The sequence below is a fragment of the Drosophila obscura genome, unplaced genomic scaffold, assembly GCF_018151105.1.
Source record: "Drosophila obscura isolate BZ-5 IFL unplaced genomic scaffold, ASM1815110v1 contig_9, whole genome shotgun sequence".
Classification (NCBI taxonomy): domain Eukaryota; kingdom Metazoa; phylum Arthropoda; class Insecta; order Diptera; family Drosophilidae; genus Drosophila; species Drosophila obscura.
In genome coordinates this window covers 5,150,950-5,173,445 of record NW_024542883.1, presented here as the reverse complement: position 1 = coordinate 5,173,445, position 22,496 = coordinate 5,150,950, and the positions used below count along the sequence as shown (strand labels likewise).

The following is a 22,496-nucleotide window of genomic DNA, read 5'->3' as shown; positions in this document are numbered from 1 at the left end:
CTATTGTCGTTTCAAAAATTGAAGTAGTTACAACAATGTCGGACTTGGAGATTGAACAGCAACCGGATCCGGCACACTTGGCTGTGGTGATGACGCCCCGACGACGCCGTCACAGTGGACGACGTGGTATCGCGTCCACATCCCAAGATGCCAAGGTGTCAAAGACACCGACATCAGCATCGCCCTCGCGGAACTGTCCGCTGGCTCATGGCACCAAGGACAATTGGACCTGGAGTAATCGCAATCGCTCCAACGAAGTGGTGCTGAGTGGCCCCAACTTTCGCACCGTTCACTTCCATCCCAACTGGAGCAAGGGCACCGCCGGAGTCCAGGGCAAGCGGCCCCTCAACAACGGCCGCTACTACTGGGAGTTGCATGTGTCGCAGCGGGTCTTCGGGACCTCTATAATGTTTGGTATTGGCACCCGGTCGGCTCGGCTACACGCCAATGCCTTCCGCAATATGCTGGGCGAGAACGAGCACGGATGGGGGCTCTCCCACAAGGGCGTGCTCTGGCACAACGGCGTTGCCCTGCTGTATACGAAACGCTTCCGCGAGAATCATTCCACGCAGATTGGGGTGCTTTTTGATGGTATTGAGGGCACGCTGACCTACTATAAGGATGGAAAGTGTCTGGGCGTGGCCTTTAGGGGATTGGATAAGATTGAGGAACCCCTCTATCCCATCGTATGCTCGACTGCCGCCAAAACGGAGATGACTCTGAAGAGTGCTCGGCGTGAGTTTGTCAATCTCCAGGATCGCTGTCGGGCCGTGATTATGCGGCGAGTCCGCAGCTGCTCTCAGCTGGAAAAGCTCAAGCTTCCGCTGCCCATTCGTGCCTACTTGAGTGAAGTCATCGATGACAAAGAGCCGCTGCGTCAGGTCGACAACTACGATATACTATGTGATTTCTAGAGTTTGGAACGTCCGCATCGCTTCTCCCAAATAACGACCGATCCGACGCGGACTATATCGTAACCGTTGGATTATCGTGAGTGACGGAAGTGAACAGTCCCAGCCCATACCCAATAATTTCTAAGCTGCGACCCGTGAAACTGTTGTTGTGCCATCAAGTGGATCAGAAAAGAAACAAGAAGGAAAACGTTTCTAGGAAATATTGTACATTTTCAAGTTATTCTAAATTTAATTGTACTCTTTGCTATAAAGTTTTTTTTTTTTTTTTGGTTTTGTTTATAGCTTTCTGTTGAAATTTCTAGATAAAATGTGGGGAAATAGGCCAATTCGGTGCAATATTTGTGATATAAGAAAAGGAGGAATAAACATAAATATTCGATTCGTATTTTGGGGATCAAACTGCATAAAGCTATCCGCAAAATAAGATAAAGTCATAGGGCATAGAGCTAAGCATATTTTTCGGTACAGACGAGTGTGAAATCTAGTCAAAGAAACACTCTGCTAACCTAACATTGTATAAATGGGGTAATCAGCAAATTATTCATAAGTAATCTAATTTAGCGATGCGATGGAAAAACTCAATTCTAGTCATCCAAACAGAATTAAGCGATGTTGCCCATGATCTAAAAACATTTATGGCACTTGTAAATGTATTATACAGCTTTGGTCACATAAATATTTTAGTACAAATGATTTATTACATTATTCTTATTATGGTTATTGTAGATTTGGTGTCTGTATAAATTACTACACATAATTTAATTGGTACTCGTAGGTGGCAAGCAAGACATGTATGTAAATGAAATTCGTAAAAATACGCTCAAAACTATTAAGCGATATTGATTTTTGCCTCATTTGGGGGACATTTGGATTTACATGAATAAAACATACATTTACTAACTAAAGAAATGGGAAGTATAATGCTGCACACAGGTTTTATATCGCCCTCTCAACTCTGCTAAAAGTTGGTTCGTTATACAGGTATATGTACATATTATAGCTCATCAGCCAGGTGATTTATGTTCTGCAGGTGGTCTCCGTAATCGGTGGCCTCGCTGCCCACAAAAGTTTCATAGTTGTTGAGAATCTCCAGATAGGAGAGACGATCGTCGTGATCCTCGTCTGTGGAGACAAACAGATGGTCCACCTCATCGTTGGCAATGGCCGTATTGCTGGGCACTATCCACGAGAGCACCTCGTTGCCCGTTAGCACACCGTCGCCGTTGACATCGTGATCCTTGTCAAAACGCTCCTTCTCAGTTAGAAGCCATTCCTTGTCGTGATGTGAGGCAGCCTCACCCACAAACTCCTGGAAATTTATCTTGCCATCGTGATTCAAGTCCTTGTCCTGCATGGTATGCTCCAGGAGTATGGGCAGCATCTGGGGATGTTCCTCGGGATTGTGGAAGTACACAAATTCCTCCAGACTCAGTACGCCGTCCTTGTTCATGTCGGCTGCATTAAACATCTCCTTATCCTGCTTGATCATTTTCTGCTCCTCCTCGTAGTTGTCAAAGTCGATGGTCTCCTTCTTGAAATTCTCATCTTCCATGGAATAGGTATCCTGTAAGTACTCCTTCCATGTGATTCTCTCATCCGTTTCTTGGTCGATTTCGTCAAAGCGATCAGCTGCCTCCTCTTCGGACAGCTTTCTGTAAGTATTTGAATTAGTTTTAGCAATGAAAGTTGTTTTACGGATGTACATATGTATGTTTTTATTTGTGAGTTTGGCGAGCAGAAGCAGTCACTAGCAGTCATTATAAGGGTTAGCAGCTTGGCGACACTGATTGGGGGGGAATTAATCAACAGACAACACTCACTTAAAAGACCTTAATATCCATGCTTTCAGTTCATGCCGGTCAACGAACTCGTCCTTGTTGAGATCCATCAGTTTAACCAGCACGAGCAGGCGCCGTTTCGACTCCTCCGGCGTCAGCGTGTCGAATTCTTGCGCCTCTTTCGTATTGCCTGGCATAAGTAAATTAATACTTTAATACTTTTGTCTAAGCGTGAAACGCGGAACAGCATGTGCACGTGTATAAAAACCAAAAACACAGACCTTTGACTGACGTGTTTCTGTCAGAATACAGATTTTATAGATTTCAATGAGCAGTGCACACAAATAAACAAATCGGGGGAACATTCGGGCTATTTAGAAGAAGTGACTCACCAATGATGGCCTCGTGGTCGAACTCCACATTGTGCTCGCCATCCTCGCCATGATGGTGAGCATCCCTCGGCGCATGAATTCCATCCTTTACCCGCTCCTTACTCAAGTGATTCTCGTGTGCAGAATGCTTATGCGTGGCAACGGCTCCGAAGGCGGGCATCGGCCCCACGGTAGCTAACACGGCCACTGTGCACAGCACCAGCGGAAACATGGGCAGCTTTCTGGGCATATTAATTGATTATGCCGAACGGCGTACTCTCTGTTTTGTTCGTTTTGTTTCTTTTTTTGGCAGCACAGCTTCTTGAAACCTCACACACGCGCAGCCAACTACAAACACATATGTATAGGATATGGGACTGGGGCCACTTGTGGTCTCTTCGACTGCCGGCGGGTAAAGGGGCGCACACGTAATAGCACAAAAATGAATGAACTCTGTTCACCTTTACCTCTGGCTGAAATATGCAAAATGCCATATTTAAGCATATGTAAGTACCTACTGAAAATATTTCTACTTCAAATTCTTACCCAGAACAGCGACAGCTGCTTGCTGAAATTTTCGTTTATTAGCTCAGTATTGCATTTTGGGTTTGAAATGGCTCTAAGTACATAGATTCGTTATTTACTTTATTATTAGTTTTTTTAAACAATTTCCGTTTATTTATTTACGCAGGCCAAAAAACAAACTCGCAAGCAGTGTGACCAAATATACCACTGTATACCGATGTACCGTAAACATCGATGTTTTTTCAAATCATCCCCACATATACTTGGCGCCCATGAAAAAAAAAACTTAAAAAGTGCCAAAAATGTTTATAGATAGCTATAAAACTTTATGGAAAAATCAGGCACTGTGATCGAGAGAAATATATGCGTTAACCAACAAAATCCAAGAAAATTTGTCGACACCCTTGTGTCCGAGGTCATCTCTGTTTTTCAGTCTACATTTTAAGTGAAGTCAAGTCTGTTTTGAAAAACATCGGAAACATCGATGTTTCATCGATATTCGCGAACACCGATGTTTCTCCAGCTCACTGGCAGTGTTGCCAACTCTTTGGGTCATATAAAAGCTAAACTAGCCTTTGATAAAAGCTAGAAATAGCCAGAAAATGTTGATGGTAGTTAAAAAAAAACGCTAGAGTATTTTAACGCCTCTTGTTGGCATGTTTTCACAGACACAGATGCAACAAACCGCTAAGTTTTGAATTAATGCTAGACTTACAATATTTGCAAAAGCATTTCCCATCATCGGCTGAATCTAAAGCCAGCCAATCTTTTTCTTATAAGTCTTAGGCATTTGAAACTTACACTTCCGATCGAATCTTAGATAGTGAAATACCTCGTTGGTGATGGTATTAAAATCGATTCAATTGATTTAATACCTAAACACGATAAAATTGAATTCCCTTTTGGCTTATCGATGTTTTTTGCGATTTAAATCGAAATACTAGAAAGTATATAAGTGTGGCATCGTAAAAGCATTAAAATACATGTACAAGTTGCCAGAGGTTTTTGATAAGCTAAAATTACGTCAATTTGTCTTTAAAAATAGCCATAAATCACGCAGCCCGCTATTTTACAATTTATCTCGCATTTGCCAATTGAAACACGATAGATCTAGTGGGAAAATAGCTAAATTGGCAACACTGCTCACTGCCTCATATTGCGAAATTTGTTGGAGTTTGTTGATTTGTTGTTAAGAACAGGTGAGAACAATCTTAGAGAAGAAAGTTCTTTCCACGATTCTGTGGCGCAGGTATTTAAGTGAATGTAAGTTATCAAATCGTGAATCAAACAGTGTAAAGCGCCTAAAAAACGAGAAAAAAAAATTTAGAAAGGCAGGCGGCAGAGATGATTAAATACAAATGACATCATAGCAGCACCTTTATTTGGTGACAGCTGTGTGGCATAAAACTCGTTTATACTTGCGCGTTTATTTAGTTAGAAATTTGATCATAATTTACTTCCATTTGTGGGCCCAAAACACGCAAAGGACACCACTCTCGGAAAAGGGGGTGGGGATCAAAAGCTTTTGTGTATATGGCTGTGTGTGTTAAGGGGGGAGTCTTGAATTGGCGTTGTTGACCGGCTTATGGAGGAGAGTTTTGTTATTTTTGGTCTGAACCACGGAAATACTCATTAACGTTCCCGGAGCGGTGGTGGTCAGTGTAATTATAGCTCCTGACCAGAGCGTGGCATGCAACTGGTCCTGAGGTCAATGTGTGTATATGTGTGAGTGTGTATGTTGATTATTATCCTGGGACAGCGCACTGTGGGCGGGTCCTATGCGTCACTTTGTCACTTGTCATTCGGTATCTGCCCACATTACTCGTACAGTATAGTAATCCAATAAACCGCTGCTAACCATTTCAGCCTAAGCAGCGCGACGCGACGCCTATAAATATTAAACAAAACAAAAAATAGCAGAGACGCAGACAACGATTCGTCGTTGGCATTGGGAAAACCTCTTGAACACGTCCAAACCAATTTCGGTTTTAGTTGTGAGCCAACCTTCAGATAGAAAAGCGAGCTTTTGTCGTCCCCGTGCTTACATTTGATTTCAACTATTTTTCGGCCACTCTGACTCCGCTCGCCCACCTGCGCTAATTAAACAGCAAAAGCATACCAAATGCCGTACATTATCATACGCGGCAATCTAGCCTCCTACAGTCACAAATATCCATGGCGTGTGCTCGTCTCTGGATTGAAAGGTAAACCCAGCCAAAGCTATTCAGTTCAGTTGAAGTAGTAGATTTCCCATTTTCGATTTAGGTTACAATTTTTTATCGTTTTATTTTGTGCTGTTTTGTGCGTTTATTATTGCGACACAATTCATTTAAAGATTGCTTGGCAAACAGATACACATATGCATATCTACATACATAAAAATATATCTATACATAAGTGCACGCTCACATGTAAAACACGCAAGCTTAAAGCGCCAGTTGTGGTTATATCAACTTTACACTAAAAACAAAACTTTTTTTGAATGAACAAACAGTGACGGTCCAACAATATGCAGGACAGAGCTGTAGTGAAGCTGGAAGCTTATTCTGCTCAGGTGACATTTATTGGCTCAGCTAAGCGTCTAAACTAAAACTGTCTGTTACAAAAATACTTAAAATTGTACCAGAATAGTTTTCTACAGCCCAGTAAAATTTGCGAATGCTAAAATTTAGTTTTTAGGTTTTTAGCTGCCAAGCTGCACCGATGTAGCAAATTTTTAAAACTTTTTTAGCACTACACCCTATTTAAAATTTTGTATTTATATATGCCTCAACAAATCAACAGCTGTGCCTTAATTGCATGCCATTGCCACCACCCAATCCCACCCTCCCGCTTTTTACGACTGCCACTGTTGGAAGCTCTTCTCTCCACGTATGTGCTTCTCTCGTCGTCAATTTCGGTTGGTTGGCCCGTGCAGTTCACATCTCAGAAATCGCATCTGAAGTTAGTATAATCAAACATACATCTATATGTATCTGATAATACATATAGATATATCGGAATATTACTGTTGCATATTTATAGCACTTTTACATGTGGCCTGCATGGCAGAAGTCAATACACTTTACAATTTTCCAAGAGCTCGGAGGGAAATAGCCCAATTTTTCTCATATTATGAAGCGAACAATACGTTTCGGCTTTTTGCTTAATTAGCGCACTCACACACCCAACGACACAGACCTGTCCGACGGCCCTGAGCTGACGTCATCTGTGCCGTTCGGCCAGTGTTATCTTTTGTTTGTTCTGTTTAAACATAGCTCCCTTCATGATAAACGAAAAGGAAAGCGATTTCCACATAAAAGTAAGCTAATCACTTGCACCCATACCTTACAGCTGACGACATCGAACAGTTGAACAAATTCTCGTGCGGCGGCTACAGTGATGAGTCCACCATCGTCTACTTAGTGCATCCTTGTCGCATTTTATCGGCGCTAGAAGTGAGTAAAATAAGGTGGAATTAAACTGACCCACCAAAACTCATTTACGTCATTTACTTGCAGATATTGGGATTTCGCGTTGTGGCCAGCTCGTCGACAGCCGTAAAGCAGGACTACAACGAGTATATGTGGACAATGCGCAAGGAGTTCGACGAACCAGAACCCTTGGAGGCCGAGTCGGTTGTGCGCGAGAATCTGTCAAATATTGGCCGAGAGGCAGCCAGCTTAGGCAACTATCACAAGGTGGATTCGCCCGAATAGGAAAAGCATTTCCACCAAAAAAACAATCCAAAATCAGAAAAATATTTAAAATAGTTGTATAATATTGTGTGTGCGTGACTGTGACCGTTCTTGTGTGCGTGTAGAAAACTATAGCAACGTAGGGAAACTTGTTCCACAACACATTCTGAAGCTGAAGCCTTCCGCACCACAATAAGTGAGTGAAAAAGTGACTAATCCAATCCAAGACCCAAACAAAACTATGAGTGACAGCCAGCCCACGGCAAAGGAGTCGAATTTGAACTGCGAGTGTCCTGCTGCGTCATCGACCACATCGGTGAACGCCGCTGCTGCTGCTGCTGCCGCTGCCGCTTGTCCCGCCAATGTTGTGACCATTCCTGTTCCCATACTCCAATCCGAGGGCACTTTCGTCTACATCACCGTCAAGGGATCGCTCCACGACTACACCTGTACCATATTCGGATTGAACCAGGCCGAGGTACAGGCTCTGTCCAAGCGCTTCGACAGCGGCGTGAAGCAGTGTGTTAATGGTATTATGGTGGCAGTGCCGCCCATGGTTATGTTGAATACGTTGGCCCAGTTAAGCTACAAAGTCGTCTGCAGTTGTGGTGAGGCCGAGATCTGCTGGACCATGCAACGTGAGGTCTAATCATTGCCCATATCACCCCAAGACGTCATCATCCAAAATCATTCAATAAAATCACATAAACAAGGAATTTGACATCGATACTGAACACACTCTCGAAAGGAATAGGCAAAAATGGATAACCACAGAGCGGACAACTGCAAATGCCACAAGCAATCGCAACCGGCACAGCAGACGCTTAGCGACATGGACTTTGATCGGGGCATATGGAATGCAGGTATACATGGAACACATAGTTGTAATCCTATAATCCAATTACTGACTCCTTCTCCCCATAGCCATCTATAATGAAGTGGATCGTGTAAGGGACTTCATCAAGAAGGGCCAGGCCATGGCCCGAGATGACTGCGACTATACGGCTCTTCATTATGCGGCACGCAGTGGCAACGCACAAATCTGCAAGCTCCTCATCGATGAGGGCAACGTGGATGTGAATGCGACGACCAAGGCGGGTGCCACAGCTCTCCATCGGGCAGCCATGATGGGTATGATAAATACACTTTTTGTAGCATCCATTAATTTTTATAACACCCCTGATTCCATGCCCACAGGTCATCTGGATATAGTGAAGCTCTTGACTGAACACAAGGCTAATCTCCTGCTGCAGGATGAGTGCGGACAGAGCGCCCTGCATCGTGCAGCATTGCGTGGCCACCTGGAGGTTTGTCGCTACCTACTGGAGCAGGAGCCAACCCTAAAACAGCTCAAGGACAAGAAGGATAAATTTGCTTTTGAGTACATCATGGAGAATGCGAATGACGATTTTAAGCTATTGCTAAAGCCCTAAGGGGCGTCATTCCGTTTCCACTGGCATGAGTATCATTATATTTTCTTTTTAATCTAAGAACAAAAAAGTTGCAATTTTCTTCTTTAAAACTCTGTACTGTTTATTTAGACACTCAAAATGTATGTATATTTTTTCTAAAATTTCATCCGATGTTTAAAATTCTAATTTACAATTGCATATGTAATGTCCCTTCTTGAATTTCGTTCTGTCAGAGATACAATAGATTGTATGTGGGGGAAAAGTAATCTTAACTTTGGCATAGTCAAATAAATAACCTAGTGCATACATCGTATAAATATCTATATAGACTACTATATACATACATGTCCAACAAACATGAAATGTGTGCAAGTAATTTAGTTGATGTCTCCCAAACAGATGCAAGAAGCGAGCATTCGTGCGTAAATATGTAATACATTGTAAGAAATTAATATCACATTAGAGTTGTGCAAGAAATGTGTTGGTATCTCCGATCGAACTCGGATTGGAATGTTGCAGAACCCTACTATCTCCTATACACAAATATAGACATTCAGAGATAGGCCATACATACATATATTGGCCAATATACAAAACTAAAAGCTACATACCATATACCCACATATTTAAAACCTATATAATCTGAATAAATTCTTAATCCCACGATTCGGGCGATCTGTAGACGCGCATGGGTTCACGATCCGCCTCTATGGACCTTACCTTGGCCAACTCATCAAAGTCGCTGAGATATTTCTTCAATATTTCTGGTATATCAAACTCGTCGATGAATATGCCGAGCGTGGATCGATTTGGTTTGGGGAGATATTTCTGCTCCAGCGAGGGCCGCATTTGAAGATTCCGAAGAATATTTTTGCGAATCACCAGACGAGCGGTGGACTTCAGGGAGCGCGGGTTAGTTGCGTGCAGGGACATTTCCGTTTCGAGTTGCTGTCGAGGCGCTGACCAATTGTTTGCGTGCCCTCGCTTCTTGAATGGCGGCAGCTGGAATCCGGCATTGTCTAGGGGGTGAAAAAGGGGTGGGGGTAAGCCAGAAATCGGAAAAGAGTTGTGCGCCAGATCAAAACTTACACAGTAATCGGCCGAAGGCCACACTCCGTTGAGAGCAGTTTGAACGCAGCTCGCTGACCACATGCTCCGGGCAAATCTGTGCTAGATTGCTGCCCTCGTGAATGAGGAGCTCGGCCAGGTCCAGGCGGTGCAGGTTGATGGCTCGCGACAGCGGAGTCTGGCAGTAGATTAGGCCGCAGACAATGGTCGGAGCACACGAGCCATACAGATCTGTACGGGCGCTGGCCAGCCTGGCCAACAGCACTCTAAGGACGCCTCGCAGATCGTCGACGTGGAGGGCATGCTGCACCGCGAATAGGATTAAGCCCTCGTCCTGCGCACTCATGTACAGACCCTGCCGACGATGCTGCTCGGCCACGTCCAGCAGATAGCCCAGCATCTCCGACTGCTGATTGTAGATGGCTACCATGATGGGTGTATGGTTGTCGCTGTCCCGCACGGAGAGACTGTCCCCATACTGCAGCAGAGTCTCCACCAACTTGCGATTATTGTGTCCCACGGCGAGATGCAGGAGATGCTGTGAGGCCAGACGCCGGGCTCCTCGCTCGAGGAGAAGCTTCGCCATGTCCGTGTGGTGACCCCTGACAGCGAGCATCAGAGCCGTCTGGTTTTCCTTGTCCTGAATATTGATGTGGGCCCCTCGCTCGATCATTTCCTTTGCCAGTACCGTCATGCTGCAGGCAATGGCCGTCATCAGGGGCGTTTCGCCCAAGTCGTCCGTTTCGTTGATGTTGATATTCGTCTGGAGCAGCAGCTGGGCCGACTCCTTCGACTTGCTCTCTATGGCCAAGTGGAGGGCCGTCTTGCCGTCGCTCAAGGTCTTGGCATTGACAGGAGCTCCGTGCTGGACGAGCAGCCGGGTGACCTTGGGGAATCCAGCACCCAAATGCAGGGGGCCGTAGCCATCGCTATTCACCACATTGATCGGGGCATTGTGCTCCAGCAGTATCCGGACGCACTCATCGTGCCCCCAGAAGGCGGCATAGTGCAGGGGCGAGGTCAGACAGGCATCGCACAGATGTGGATCCTGCTCACGGCAACTGGCGCAGCATTGGGCCACAAACTCCCCCATGCTCTCCAAGGTCTTGGCATAATACTGATACAGCACACTGTCCTCGCCTCCTGCTCCAGCAGCCGGCTGACCACTGTTCTCTGCGCAGCTCTCGAACTCGTCTATCCACTCAAGCTTATCCATGCCTTCGGGTGTGCTCTCGATCTCCAGGCTATCAGTATGTGCTGCAATAACGGAAACAATTCTTTGTTTAACTGAACACCGAAATCTGTAAATTTTTTGACTGCGTTTTCGGCTACCTGGCATATCTAACGTACTGGGCCTACTGGACTGCCCCTTTCCATTGGAGCTTTCCAACACGTCATTCACTCTGTTGGGTTCTTATCTGAGGTGAGGCTAGAGAACCGGTTTGGTTCGAGACATTTAATTTCGTTTCATGCACTTTGCGCTGCGCATGCATTTCGTTTACCATCCGAAACGGGTTGGTGTGTAACCGTGCACCTACTCTGCATGTAGGTCAATGGCAAGCGCGCTGCCACACTAAGCAGCGAACTTAGGTAGCCGGAAGCATCTGCAGTGTTAGCAACTAATCTGAGGAGGGTACAAATGGGTATTCTGCCAATCATCCCTATCTTTCGGATAACAATACATTCTATTTGCCTAAGGCCGATTTCGCAAAACATTTCACCACCACATAAACTTCTCATCGATTTTGTTTGTTGGCCAGCTGTTTACCGGAGGACAAGTTCATGCCGGGGTCAGAAAACTCACTCTGACGGAACACATCCAGTTCCGGTTGCTCACATGACTGCACCAGGAGTTCCAGCAGCTCGGCATCGCCCAGCAGAGCGGCCGTGCCGACGGCCGTGCGTCCGCAGTTTGGCGATACATACGATGCCTGCGCCCCATGCATGATGCAGCTGAGGGCTTGCTCAATGTCCCCGCTTTGGACGGCACTCAGCAGCCGCTCGTTGATGTCGTAGGACAGCATATTGCCATTGGTTGTTAGTGGGATTAGTTGTTATTTGTTATAGACTAATATAAAGCGGATGAGCTGAGCAAAACGCGATGCGAAAAAAGAACAAACCAAAAGAAGCTGCCGTGTGTGAATGTGTGAAAAAGTGCGTTTCCGCCGTCAGCAGCTGCAACACTCCCCCGGAAAATCACACGTAAAACTAAATCCAAACAATCCCAGTGCGCAGGAGCGAGGTCAACTCACGGTAGCCGCAACGCAAACACACCCCCATAGCTCGTGCCATGGGAGAGCACAAAAGAGAACTCAGCTGGTATTCGCTTCTACGCATATACAATGCTGGATTGAATAGAGTGTATAGATTTATTCTGGTCATCAGTAGTGTATGCATAGATCTCTACGCCTGCCGGCGGACGCCTCGCCTCACTCTATGTCTAAGACGTATTATAATCTACTTGATTTCCTTGGCGTTCTGCAATGATTCGGTGATGAAGAGTTTGGCCAGAATTTGAGAGCAGAATTGGGCAATGTGCTGCGAGTGTGTGTTGATCTGACCAGAGGTAATTGTGGCCGTAAGCCTGGCCGGCACGGGCATGGGGCGGAACTGCTTGATGACCTCTTCCTCGGCCACCGTCGGCTCACCCTTCGAGGTGCGCACAGCGTTTTCGGCGGCCAGCTTGGCCAAAGCACGGTTTTTGTCCTGGAAAATAAAGTAAAAATATAATAGCCGCTTTTCTGGTTTTTTTTTTCTGTTTAAATTCCTTACCGAATCCTGCTTGAACACCACTTGCTGATACTTGTTATAGCGCACGGCCTCCTGGTACAGCTCATCGACGCGCTCAATCAAGCTCCGCATGTGATTCTCCAGCACTGAGGCGGTGCCCAGATCCAAGAAGTTGTGCCCTTTGTCCTCGGGAAGCAACTCATTTAGCTCGCTCATCATGATGTTAGTCAATGGCGAGTTCTTGATCACGATTGGGATCTCTGCAAACAGACTCTCGTAGCCCACCTTCAGCGTACGGAATGCCTCGGGAGTAAAGTCGCCGTCCTTGTACATCTGTATGGCTTGCGGTGTCAGCCGGTAGGCCTTCAGACAGAGGAAGCCCCGTGCGGACTTCTGCGTATCGTAGACCACGACCACAGACTCCTCGATACTGGTCTGATAGTGATACTGGGACTCGAGCAGAGCCAGCGACAAGCTGTTTCCTACGTCGGAGCTCTGATACCAGCCCACATGCAAGTGATCCACGTTCACCCGGCGCAGGCGACGCATCACGGTCAGCTGGTACATCTCCTCGTCCATAGTGTCGTCGCCACTCTTGGGGAACGGGAAGCAGTTGGTGATTTCGAGGCACTTGTCCACCACCAAGCCGAGCAGGGCGCCCTGGGCCAGATCCATGTTGCTGGACTCCTCATGGCAGTGCTTCACCATTTTCATGACGGCCTGTGGAGAGAAATTCTCTTGTTAATTTCAAAATCCATGCATTTGTCACTCTCCTCTCCCACACACACACACACTCACGCACACAAAAAGAAACGCGCTCACACATGCTCATGTTTAGCCAGCGCGTGGCATCGAATTTTGCGTTTCCTTGTGCGCGTTTCTGGGCGTCTTTTCAAGCGAAACATTGCCGCAAAGTTTTATGTTTGTTTTAAACTCACCAAACCGTCGCATTGCACATAGTTTATTGTATTATCTGAATCCTCTGTGCGAGCATGACGACCACCGCGATTTGCCATTTTGAAGCGAAAAAGTGGAGGTTAGAGGTGTCAAACCATCGAGGGCACTATCGATAGTATCGATTTTTGCTGCTATCCGCTACTATCGACGGTTTTACGACTATTATGATAGTATCGAGCAACAGTTGTTCCATGTGCCAGTTCATACACCGAACGTGTCGCAGCTGAGTTTTCTGTCCCAGGTCCCAGGGCCTTCGGCTCTGTGTGGCAGATGGATTCGGGTCGGGAGCTGGGACGTTATAGTGTATACTGTATGGTTAGTGGTGCTTCGTCGTAGTGCGATTCGATTGTTGGTACCCCCAGAGTTTACGGTGGGGGTGGGGGGCCAGTGGTGAGCTAGAATTACATATTGTGGTGTAGCCACAGTGGCCGCCCGGAGCGTTCGACAAGCGGGGGGAGCCCGCCGGGGGGGCGGTGGGCCGGGGGGCACCGGGGGGGCGAGCGGAGCCGGGGGGGGGGCGGGGGAGCGCCGCACCACACGGGGGGCCGCGCCGCGCAGGGGGCCCAGCCCCCCCGCGCCCACCCCGCGGGGGCATGCCCAGCTACAAGGGACCGGGCCCCACCGATGGGGCTAAGGCAAGCCAGAAGGAGAATCTCTAAAAAATCCCAGAAGCCTGAGATCGAAGATTATGAGAAATGGAAATCGAGAATGCTGGCAATGGCTCAGGCAAAGCTGAGAGAATTGGAGGCACCAAATGAACAACCACTAGAGGGATAAAGAGTTTCCTTGTTGGTTGGCCTCCTGAGTGAACTTGTTATATCCATGTGAAAACCAGTTGTACTACTTGTAAGTAAATTAAAAATTAAGAGATTTTCGTTGCTTTATGTCAATCGGACCTTTTGTTGGCAGTCGAAACGATAGCTGCACTTTTTAAAGCATCTTTTTTTTGTTCTCCATGTGGGCGATGATAATTTCGCCAACGTCGATAAGATCACCATTATCATCATGTGCTGTAATAAATGGGACTTTTATAATTGAATGTTTAATTGAAGTACGAAAATCGACGTACAATTATAGATGATTGGTTCCACTAAGTTGCGTGTCTCTGGCCAAGTTTCCAAAAGACCTTTTAAATGCATGTAAAACTTAAGCCAGATCTCACGCTTCATTTCATGCATTTCCCAGGTGGCCGATATATGCGACTGCATCGATTCGAAGAAGGACAACATTGGTGTAGCACCCTCAATGGCAAAGTAATAGAATTGACCATTGATTTCGCGTTTAAGTTTGTAGACAGCATGTGGGACAGCAGTGGGAAAATCGCAGTGTACTTCCGTCAAGTCCCGTGAATAGCCAGTACAGCGGCATATGGGCGAAGTACGCAAATGTTGGAATTAGCTCTCTGCCATTTCCGGTTGCAGACAATCGCATGAGTCCCAGGACAAAAAAGCCCAGTAATGTAACGGCGATCCTTTTATCGTATGTATAGGAACGCCGCAATATAGTCAACAGACGATCCTCTGGCAAATAGTATCGACAGTACTGGAAATATTTAATTACACTGTGGGCCAGGCGCTCAATCAGATCCGCCAGGAACAGAGTACCGACAATGCGTATGGAGGTGTCTAAAATGATTCAAGTTTTTCGCCAAGTGCATTTATTGATTGATCTTTACTCACCTATGTAATCGCCAAGCATTTTTTTTTTTTTTTTTTTTGTGGTTTTATGTTACCACTCTACCCTTGAGTAGCGTGGAATTATTTGGCCGCCCGCCCTTACAAGGTGGAAATTGCCAAGTCGAAGATGATAACTGTTTACAGTTTTACGTAAATTTTGTCGATGAAGTCGATTAATGTTTGGTACGAGCTGATGTTTTCTTTTTCAAAGAATTTGTAAATATCATTATATTTTCTTAGAGATGGGTAGTTTAGTCTTGTTGTGTTGTACCACTAACCATACAGTATATAGATGTGCCAGTTCATACAACGAAAGGGGCGCAGCTAAGTTTGCAGCGTACGTTCCCCGATCTTCGGCTTTGGGAATGGCCGCGTTCGGCTCATGACGTCACACGAGCCGACTGGCAGCAAGCATGCATGCGTTGTGTACGTGTACACTCCAAAATATATGATTGTATGCATAGAATAATTTTTAGCTGCCGAAACCGACTTTGTTCGAGATTTCAGTTTACGTAAACGTGTGTGTGCCATGTATTCACACATACTGTGCTTGTATGTGGGCTCTACAATTTTTGGGTGGGAAATAAATACAGTATATAAAAATAAAGGATGTTATCTCTGCTCATATCTCCTAAACTAAAATTATCTTGAAAATTAGATTCGCTAAAGCTCTGGAAAATGTTCTACTAGATGTGTACATTTATTTTATTCAAAGCGTTCATAAAATATTTTTTCGTTTTGTTTTGAAAAGCTGATGTTGCGACGGGCGCGCGTGATATTTTGTTGATAAAACAAAACTCCAATTTTTACTAGCTAGTTGGCCCTCTCAGCCCTAAACAAATAATTTTATCCAATTCCTCAATAAATTTGGTTCAGGATTGGCTGGTTTTCAGAACTCTTTTTCATTGGATTGTTTATATAATAAGGTTCAAACAAAAACGGCCAAAGCATAAAACGTAAATATTGACTAAATGTGACGTCATTGTTGCTGGTCAACCAAGTTTCTTCTATGCGTATGGGCTTTTGTATACCTTATTTCCTTTAATTGATGTTAAATTTTTTGTTCCAAGCTACTTTGAACCATAAATATTGAATTTATCTTATATCGACCACCACGATTTGAGAGAGCGTTTCTCTACCGTACCAGCAGCATTTAAAGCGAGAGCTCCCGGTCATCTTCGGCTGGGACATGAGGAAACTATATTAGTATGTACTTTTTAGTCTTTATATACTTTATGCCCTCTACATACTTTTCATAGGCTAGGCTATATGGCCCTTAGTTGTCCGGATTGGTGCGTATGGACCTTCTAAGTGTTTTTACGCGGTTTCGAAATCCGTGAGGATCGAGGAGAATTTTGCAAAGGCAAGGAGTTCCGCTGGCGTCCTCTTGGATGCATCGTCCAGCGATGCCAATACCGGGCTGCCAAGATGTTTGTTTCTTGCCCTTGAGAGGGCCGGGCATTGGCAGATTAGATGTTCCAGGGTTTCGATAGCCCCAGATTCATCACATTTCCTGCACTTGCCACTGTTGGTGATGCCTAGTTTGACTGCATGTGCTGTGAGTATACCCTCTGAGTTTACCATTGCTCTCCTTGCACATGGTTTTCGCGATTTTGCAGCTGGTGGTTCTCCTCCACCTGCTACTGGCCTGTATGTGTGCCCGCCTCTCTAGATCGCTTTGAAGCGTTCTGAGGGAGACAGGCACGTTCTAAGTCCTGTCGTTTGCCAGCCCGACGCCTTCCTTAGCCAGCACGTCTGCTGTCTCGTTGCCTTCGATGCCCTGGTGGCTGGGAACCCAATATATCCGCACTGACTTTGTCGTGCTTAGGAATTCTAATGCCTCCCTGCTTGCCAGGACATTTTTGGAACTGACCGCTGACGACTGCATGGATCTTATCGCCGCCTGGCTGTCCACGAACAGGTTGACCACGTTATGTGGGCGTTCCGTACATCGAGCAACCTCCGCCGCTTTCCGTATGGCAAAGACTTCTGCCTGGAATATGCTGCATTGGTCCGGTAGCTTATAGGACAGCCTTATTTCAGAGTCTGTACAGTATATGCCCGCACCTACTCCTCCCTCCATCTTGGAGCCATCCGTGTATATGTTTAGGTGTTCATTCTGATCCCAACTTTCTTTCCAGTCGTCGGGTCCCATGTGTATCGCTGTTTTGACGTCCAGGCAAGTTCGGGGGATCATGTAGTCAGATATACTGATCATGTCTCGGCCTATTGAACTGTGCCCGAATCCTTGCAGCGACTAGGCTTTGTGCTGCCTTACCTGCAGTCAGTTCAGCGTGGATGACCAGGGGGTCAATTCCGAGTATTGTTTCGAGTGCTTTTGTTGGGGTTGAGGATGAGGTCCGTCTTGTCCGCGTTGATACTGAGTCCTACTTTTCCCGCCCACTCACATATCTCCCTGAGTGTTGATTCCATTATAGAGCTGAGGCTCGATGGGCATACCCCCGTAATAATTATGATTATGTCGTCCGCATAAGCTGTTATTTTTGGGGCTCTCCTCTCGAATCTCTTTATTAGGTCGTCGACCACCAGATTCCATAGGAGGGGCGACAGGACCCCACCCTGAGGTGTGCCTCTGTGTGGCCCTTTCACCATGGAAGCGGTGCCCCACTCTGAGTACACCCGTCTACAACTTAGAAGGTTCTTTATCCAGAGGTTGATTGCGGAATGTGTGTTGATCGCTTCTAGGCGGTCCATTATCGCGCTCGTATTCACTTTGTTGAATGCTCCGGATATGTCTACGAACACTCCTAGAGCATACTTCTTATTTTGGAGGGCATTTTCGATGGTGGCTACTAGCGAATGCAGTGCCGTCTCTACCGATTTCCCTTTGGTATAGGCATGCTGGTTGGTTGACATCTGCCCACCTACATCGTTTCTGATGTGTAGATCCAGCAGTTTTTCTAGTGTTTTGAGTAGAAAAGAGGTGAGGCTTATCGGTCTATAGTCATGGCTGGGGCTCTTATGGCTGCACTTTCCTGCCTTTGGAAGGAAGACAATCCTCGAGGTCCTCCATTGAATAGAGATATAGCCCGTGCTCAGGCAAGCTGAGTATATTGCAGAGAGCCATGGGGTGATCACGTCTTTGGTCGCCTGCAGCATGGCTGGAAATATACCGTCTCGTCCAGGTGATTTTGTACCCGCAAAGGAGTCTATAGCCCAGTGGATTCTCTTAGACGATATGAGATCTGTTTGAGGGTGCTGATCCTCAGTTGCTAGGTCCTGATGCTCTGTAGCGTCAGCGACCTCGGTGCATCCTGGGAAGTGGGATCCATTAGTGCTGTTAGGGCGTCTTCGCTGCCCTCAGTCCACTGTCCATCATTTCGTTTCAGCTGACTCTGTATGGCGGGTTGCTTTGATAGCAACTTCCGGAGTCTGGCCGTTTCTGGGACTTTCTCGATATTGGAGCAGAAGTTCCTCCACGAGTTTCTTTGTGCTGAGTATTTCCTTCTTGTACTCCCTGAGTATGGTTTTGTATTCCTCATTGATTATCTCGTCGTTCGCCAGTTTGGCGATTTTGAAGAATTCTTTGAGGTTATTTCTTTGAAGCGATAAGTCCCGGTTCCACCACAGTGGTCTGGTTATATTTTTCGTTCTCGAGGGTGGGCATGCTGCGTGGCACGCATCCAGTAGCTCCTTGGAGAGGGTCTCTAGGGACGTTTCTATAGACTGGTTAGTACGTTAGACGAGGTGGGGCCTACGAAGGTGTGCTCCTCCCCCACGTTTACTACATCTAGATTAGTGGATAGTATAAAGTCTAGAAGTGACTCACCTCTTTCGTTGATATCGGGGCTTCCCCACACGCTATGGTGGGCATTGGCGCCCGTACCAACTAGAAGTTGCTGGTCTTTCGGACTGGCTTCCGCCACCAGACTCCTTAGCTCCTCCGGTGGTGCTGGCCTGTCGTGGCCATGTAGCAGGATGCTACCATAAGGTGCTTGTCCTTGCTTTCAAGCATCACCGCAGCCGGGTTTTTTTTTTGGGGGGGGAAAAATTTTTTTTTGGGGGGGAAAATTATTTATATAAAAAAAAAAAAAAAAAAAAAAAAAAAAAAAAAAAAAAAAAAAAAAAAAAAAAAAAAAAAAAAAACGGGGGGCCCCCCCGGGGAGAAGAAAAAACCAGGGCCCCCGGGGGGGGGGGGGGGGGGGGGGGGGGGGGGGGGGGGGGGGGGGGGGGGGGTTTGGTTTGGGGGGGGGGGGGGAAAAAAAAAAAAGGGGGGGGGCCGGGGGGGGGGGGGGGGGGGGGGGGGGGGGGGAGGGGGGGGGGGGGGGGGGAAGGGGGTGAGAAAAAAAAAAAAAAAAAAAAAAAAAAAAAAACCGGAAGGGGGCCTAAAAAGGGGGGGGGGGGGGGGGGGGGGGGGGGGGGGGGGGGGGGGGGGGGGGGGGGGGGGGGAAAGGGGGGGGGGGGGGGGGGAAAAAAAAAAAACCCCGTGGGAAGTCTAAAAAAAAAGAAAAGGGGGCGCCCGGGGGGGGGCCAAAAAACCAAAAAGGAGGGGGGGGGGGGGGAGAAAAAAAAAAAAAAAAAGGGGGGGGGGGGGGGGGGGAAAGGGGGGGGGGGGAGGGGGGGAAAAAAAAAAAAAAAAAAGGGGGGGGGGGGAAAAAAAAAAAAAAAAAAAAAAAAAAAAAAAAAAAAAAAAAAAAAAAAACCCGGGGGGGGGGGGCGGGGGGGGGGGGGGGGGGGGGGGGGGGAGAGGGGGAGGGGGGGGAAGAAAAAAAAAAAAAAAAAAAAAAAAAAAAAAAAAAAAAAAAAAAAAAAAAGGGGGGAGGGGGGGGGGGGGGGGGGGGGGGGGGGGGGGGGGGGGGGGGGGGGGGGGGGGGGGGGGGGGGGGGGGGAAAAGGGAGGAGGGGGGAAAAGAAAAAAAAAAAAAAAAAAAAAAAAAAAAAAAAAAAAAAAAAAAAAAAAAAAAAAAAAAAAAAAAAAAAAAAAAAAAAGAGGGGGGCCCGGGGGGGGGGGGGGGGGGGGGGGGGGGGGGGGGGGGGGGGGGGGGCCCGCCCCCCAACAAAAACCCCCCCCGCCCGCGAAAAAAAAAAAAAAAAAAAAAAAAAAAAGAAAGCAGGCCGGACCGGCCGGGGGGGGGGGGGGGGGGGGGGGGGGGGGGGGGGAAAAAAAAGAAAAAAAAAAGGGGAAACAAGGACAGGGGGGGGGGGGGGGGGGGGGGGGGGGGGGGAAAAAAAAAAAGAAAAAAAAAGGGGGGGGGGGGGGGGGGGGGGGGGCAAAAAAGGGGGGGGGGGGGGGGGGGGGGGGGGGGGGGGGGGGGGGGTTTGGGGTGGGGGGGGGGGGGGGGAGAAAAAAAAGAGGGGGGGGGGGGGGCGCGGGGCCGGGGGGGGGGGGGGGGGGGGGGGGGGGGGGGGGGGGGGGGGGGGGGGGCCGGGGGGGGGGGGGGGGGGGGGGGCCCGGGGGGCGCGGCGGGGTTTTGGGGGGGGGGGGGGGGGGCCCCCGGGGGGGGGGGGGGGGGGGCCGGCCCGGCGGGGGGGGGGGGGTTTACCAGGGGGGGGGGCCCCCCCCCCCCCCCTGGGGGCCCAGGGGCCCCCCGGGGAAGATCCGGGCGGTCCACGATGGACTCCAGACCTAGGTCCTTCCTACCTACCTTCCTGCCTACGCCCCATGCCATCTTCCCGAATCTCGGGTAGAGGATGTCCTCTGCCTCCTTATTGATCTGGAGGATCATGTGCTGGCCCCCCTCATTGGGTAATAGGTTACCAGCATGCAGGATTTTCCAGTCAGCCGTTGGAACCTCTGTATTCTGCCTCTGGAGGAGTTTCAGTGCTCGGTCTCCCTGGACTGCAATGGGGAAGAGCACCTTCGCCTTTGGGATGGAAGGGATCATCTCCCTGTCCACTACCTCCAGCTTGGCGCCCTCCCACTGAGCTTCCAATTTGGGCACCACTTGCACCATCCACTTCCTCGTCGGGTCGTCGTTGCACTTGAGGATCTTCACCCCGTTCAGCCATCATGCACCGTCGAAGGTGGGCATGGGAGCGTCCGGCGCGTCCTCCATTCGCGCGAAAAGGGATTCCACCAGCTGGGCGTGGACCTGTTTCCACTGCGCCGCCGTCATCTTCTCCTCTTGGGAGATGTCCTCTTTTCCTTGTAGCCGGCTTCGGATTTTGAGGGCCTTAGCCTTCATCCCCTCTCTAGAACGCTTCGGCCCTTCCCTACGCAGGGAGCTGGTACCTGGTTCAGGCGATCGGAGAAGGCTCTCTTCTTCCGTTCTGCTTACGCTGAGCACGCTCTCCAGGTCCGAGTCTGTTTCGACCACGGCACCCGTGCGGCTCAGCTTGCAGAGAGGCGTTTTGGTGGCAGTAGCTTTGAAACTAATATGACCTGCTCCCGCCATATTAGAGTTGGGACCGCTGGCGACACGCAGAGAGGATTGCTCCTCCCCGTGCCCGCCGGTGGTAGCAGTCACGCTTTAAACCGACATTTGGACTGACATCCCAGTCCCTGTTCGATCCTTGCTCCGGTCCATGTGGTTAATATTTATCGGGGGGACCACCCCCTAGCGTTTTATGCCTGACCGCCAGGCACCTCCAGCCATGGCCATGGTTCAGTTCCCCCAATTTTATATCGGGAAGACCTGGACCTGGCCTTAGCTAGACACTGCATTACCTCGGACAGAGCAAGCGGCAGTGCATTACCCGATCCGGGATGCCCATTGCCCGGCCGGCACCCTCTGGGAGGGTTCAGCTGGAGGATTTTCGCCTGGCCTTCACGATAAAAAAAAATAAAGTACTAAACAAATTTTTAAATCCCGAAATCTATCAGAAAAAGTCATTTTGCTCCCCAGCCTAAAGAAAAAGTTTAATTTTGTTGAGTAGTGCTATCAGCACCAAATTATCATTTCATTCCAAGCCACTTTATTGAGGAGACAACCGTGGAAAATGTCGCGTGCGTCAAAAATTGGCCCTACATAGAATACCTTTTAAGCTACTACTTGCTTAAGTTTTACATGTATTTGATATAAAATTGTTTGGTTAAAAAATGAGCCAAACCAAGCCCATTTCTAGCGTTCCTGTTTGTAGAAAACTTTATTTTCGTGATCAGAGAAAGTTAGGTATTGAAGTGGGATCTTGTTAAATTTGAGAATCGTACATTTATACTTATCTTGGGAGTCCGCCAGATTCATTTGGCCATATAAATCCACGCCAGACCGCCTTGGCCTCCGATTAGCCAGACGGCCTATCATCCATAATAAATATTTTCTTTTTGTACTCAAAAAATACTTTTCGATATAAAATCCGTTACAAAAATAACGTTTACCTTACGCGTTTTTAACTTTCAACCAATCAAATCGTTCGAAATTTTCTGTAAACATTTTGGGTTTTCTGGGCAAAGTCCAAAAATATGTCGCTCGACCATGAAACAATAAA

General features: G+C 47.7%; 7 protein-coding genes and 1 long non-coding RNA gene across 13 annotated transcripts; 4 read left to right on the top strand and 4 right to left on the bottom strand.

Moving 5' to 3' along the window:
* The first annotated feature begins 32 nt into the window (after positions 1 to 32).
* On the top strand, positions 33 to 1,805 carry LOC111081028 (SPRY domain-containing SOCS box protein 3). The gene has a single exon (XM_022376944.2). The coding sequence runs from the start codon at positions 36 to 38 to the stop codon at positions 912 to 914; it is 879 nt and encodes a 292-aa protein (XP_022232636.1). The 5' UTR covers positions 33 to 35; the 3' UTR covers positions 915 to 1,805.
* On the bottom strand, positions 1,164 to 3,781 carry LOC111081027 (reticulocalbin-2). Its single transcript, XM_022376943.2, has 4 exons — positions 3,610 to 3,781; positions 3,085 to 3,536; positions 2,735 to 2,882; positions 1,164 to 2,566 (listed from the first exon to the last, which is right to left on the bottom strand). Exons 2-4 carry the CDS (start codon positions 3,311 to 3,313, stop codon positions 1,909 to 1,911), a joined length of 1,035 nt encoding a protein of 344 aa, XP_022232635.2. The 5' UTR covers positions 3,314 to 3,536; positions 3,610 to 3,781; the 3' UTR covers positions 1,164 to 1,908.
* A 670-nt stretch (positions 3,782 to 4,451) lies between these two features.
* On the top strand, positions 4,452 to 7,286 carry LOC111081041. 5 transcript variants are annotated; one of them, XM_022376957.2, is made up of 4 exons: positions 4,630 to 4,851; positions 5,455 to 5,792; positions 6,922 to 7,025; positions 7,089 to 7,286. In XM_022376957.2, exons 2-4 carry the CDS (start codon positions 5,711 to 5,713, stop codon positions 7,284 to 7,286), a joined length of 384 nt encoding a protein of 127 aa, XP_022232649.1. In that variant the 5' UTR covers positions 4,630 to 4,851; positions 5,455 to 5,710. The 5 variants fall into 5 exon arrangements, 4 of the variants coding, with proteins under 4 accessions (XP_022232649.1, XP_022232650.1, XP_022232651.1 ...); XM_022376958.2 differs by lacking the exon at positions 4,630 to 4,851 and adding an exon at positions 5,050 to 5,313; XM_022376959.2 differs by lacking the exons at positions 4,630 to 4,851; positions 5,455 to 5,792 and adding an exon at positions 5,057 to 5,313.
* Positions 7,287 to 7,498: 212 nt separating this feature from the next.
* Positions 7,499 to 7,916, top strand: LOC111081040. Its single transcript, XM_022376956.2, has one exon. The coding sequence runs from the start codon at positions 7,507 to 7,509 to the stop codon at positions 7,912 to 7,914; it is 408 nt and encodes a 135-aa protein (XP_022232648.2). The 5' UTR covers positions 7,499 to 7,506; the 3' UTR covers positions 7,915 to 7,916.
* Positions 7,917 to 8,022: 106 nt separating this feature from the next.
* Positions 8,023 to 8,837, top strand: LOC111081038 (ankyrin repeat domain-containing protein 39). Its single transcript, XM_022376953.2, has 3 exons — positions 8,023 to 8,128; positions 8,190 to 8,396; positions 8,463 to 8,837. The coding sequence occupies exons 1-3, from the start codon at positions 8,026 to 8,028 to the stop codon at positions 8,696 to 8,698; spliced, it is 546 nt and encodes a 181-aa protein (XP_022232645.2). The 5' UTR covers positions 8,023 to 8,025; the 3' UTR covers positions 8,699 to 8,837.
* Positions 8,780 to 11,941, bottom strand: LOC111081036 (ankyrin-1). 2 transcript variants are annotated; one of them, XM_022376951.2, is made up of 3 exons: positions 11,550 to 11,941; positions 9,767 to 11,002; positions 8,780 to 9,696 (listed from the first exon to the last, which is right to left on the bottom strand). In XM_022376951.2, the coding sequence occupies exons 1-3, from the start codon at positions 11,767 to 11,769 to the stop codon at positions 9,332 to 9,334; spliced, it is 1,821 nt and encodes a 606-aa protein (XP_022232643.2). In that variant the 5' UTR covers positions 11,770 to 11,941; the 3' UTR covers positions 8,780 to 9,331. The 2 variants fall into 2 exon arrangements, with proteins under 2 accessions (XP_022232643.2, XP_022232644.2); XM_022376952.2 differs by lacking the exon at positions 11,550 to 11,941 and adding an exon at positions 11,078 to 11,391 and having other exon boundaries at positions 8,781 to 9,696.
* Positions 11,942 to 12,067: 126 nt separating this feature from the next.
* On the bottom strand, positions 12,068 to 13,525 carry LOC111081039 (eukaryotic translation initiation factor 3 subunit H). The gene is made up of 3 exons (XM_022376954.2): positions 13,414 to 13,525; positions 12,518 to 13,195; positions 12,068 to 12,451 (listed from the first exon to the last, which is right to left on the bottom strand). Exons 1-3 carry the CDS (start codon positions 13,489 to 13,491, stop codon positions 12,203 to 12,205), a joined length of 1,005 nt encoding a protein of 334 aa, XP_022232646.2. The 5' UTR covers positions 13,492 to 13,525; the 3' UTR covers positions 12,068 to 12,202.
* Positions 13,526 to 14,294: 769 nt separating this feature from the next.
* On the bottom strand, positions 14,295 to 14,728 carry LOC111081033. Its single transcript, XR_005968526.1, has 2 exons — positions 14,502 to 14,728; positions 14,295 to 14,442 (listed from the first exon to the last, which is right to left on the bottom strand). It is a non-coding gene; the product is annotated as an uncharacterized LOC111081033 (long non-coding RNA).
* Positions 14,729 to 22,496: the final 7,768 nt, after the last annotated feature.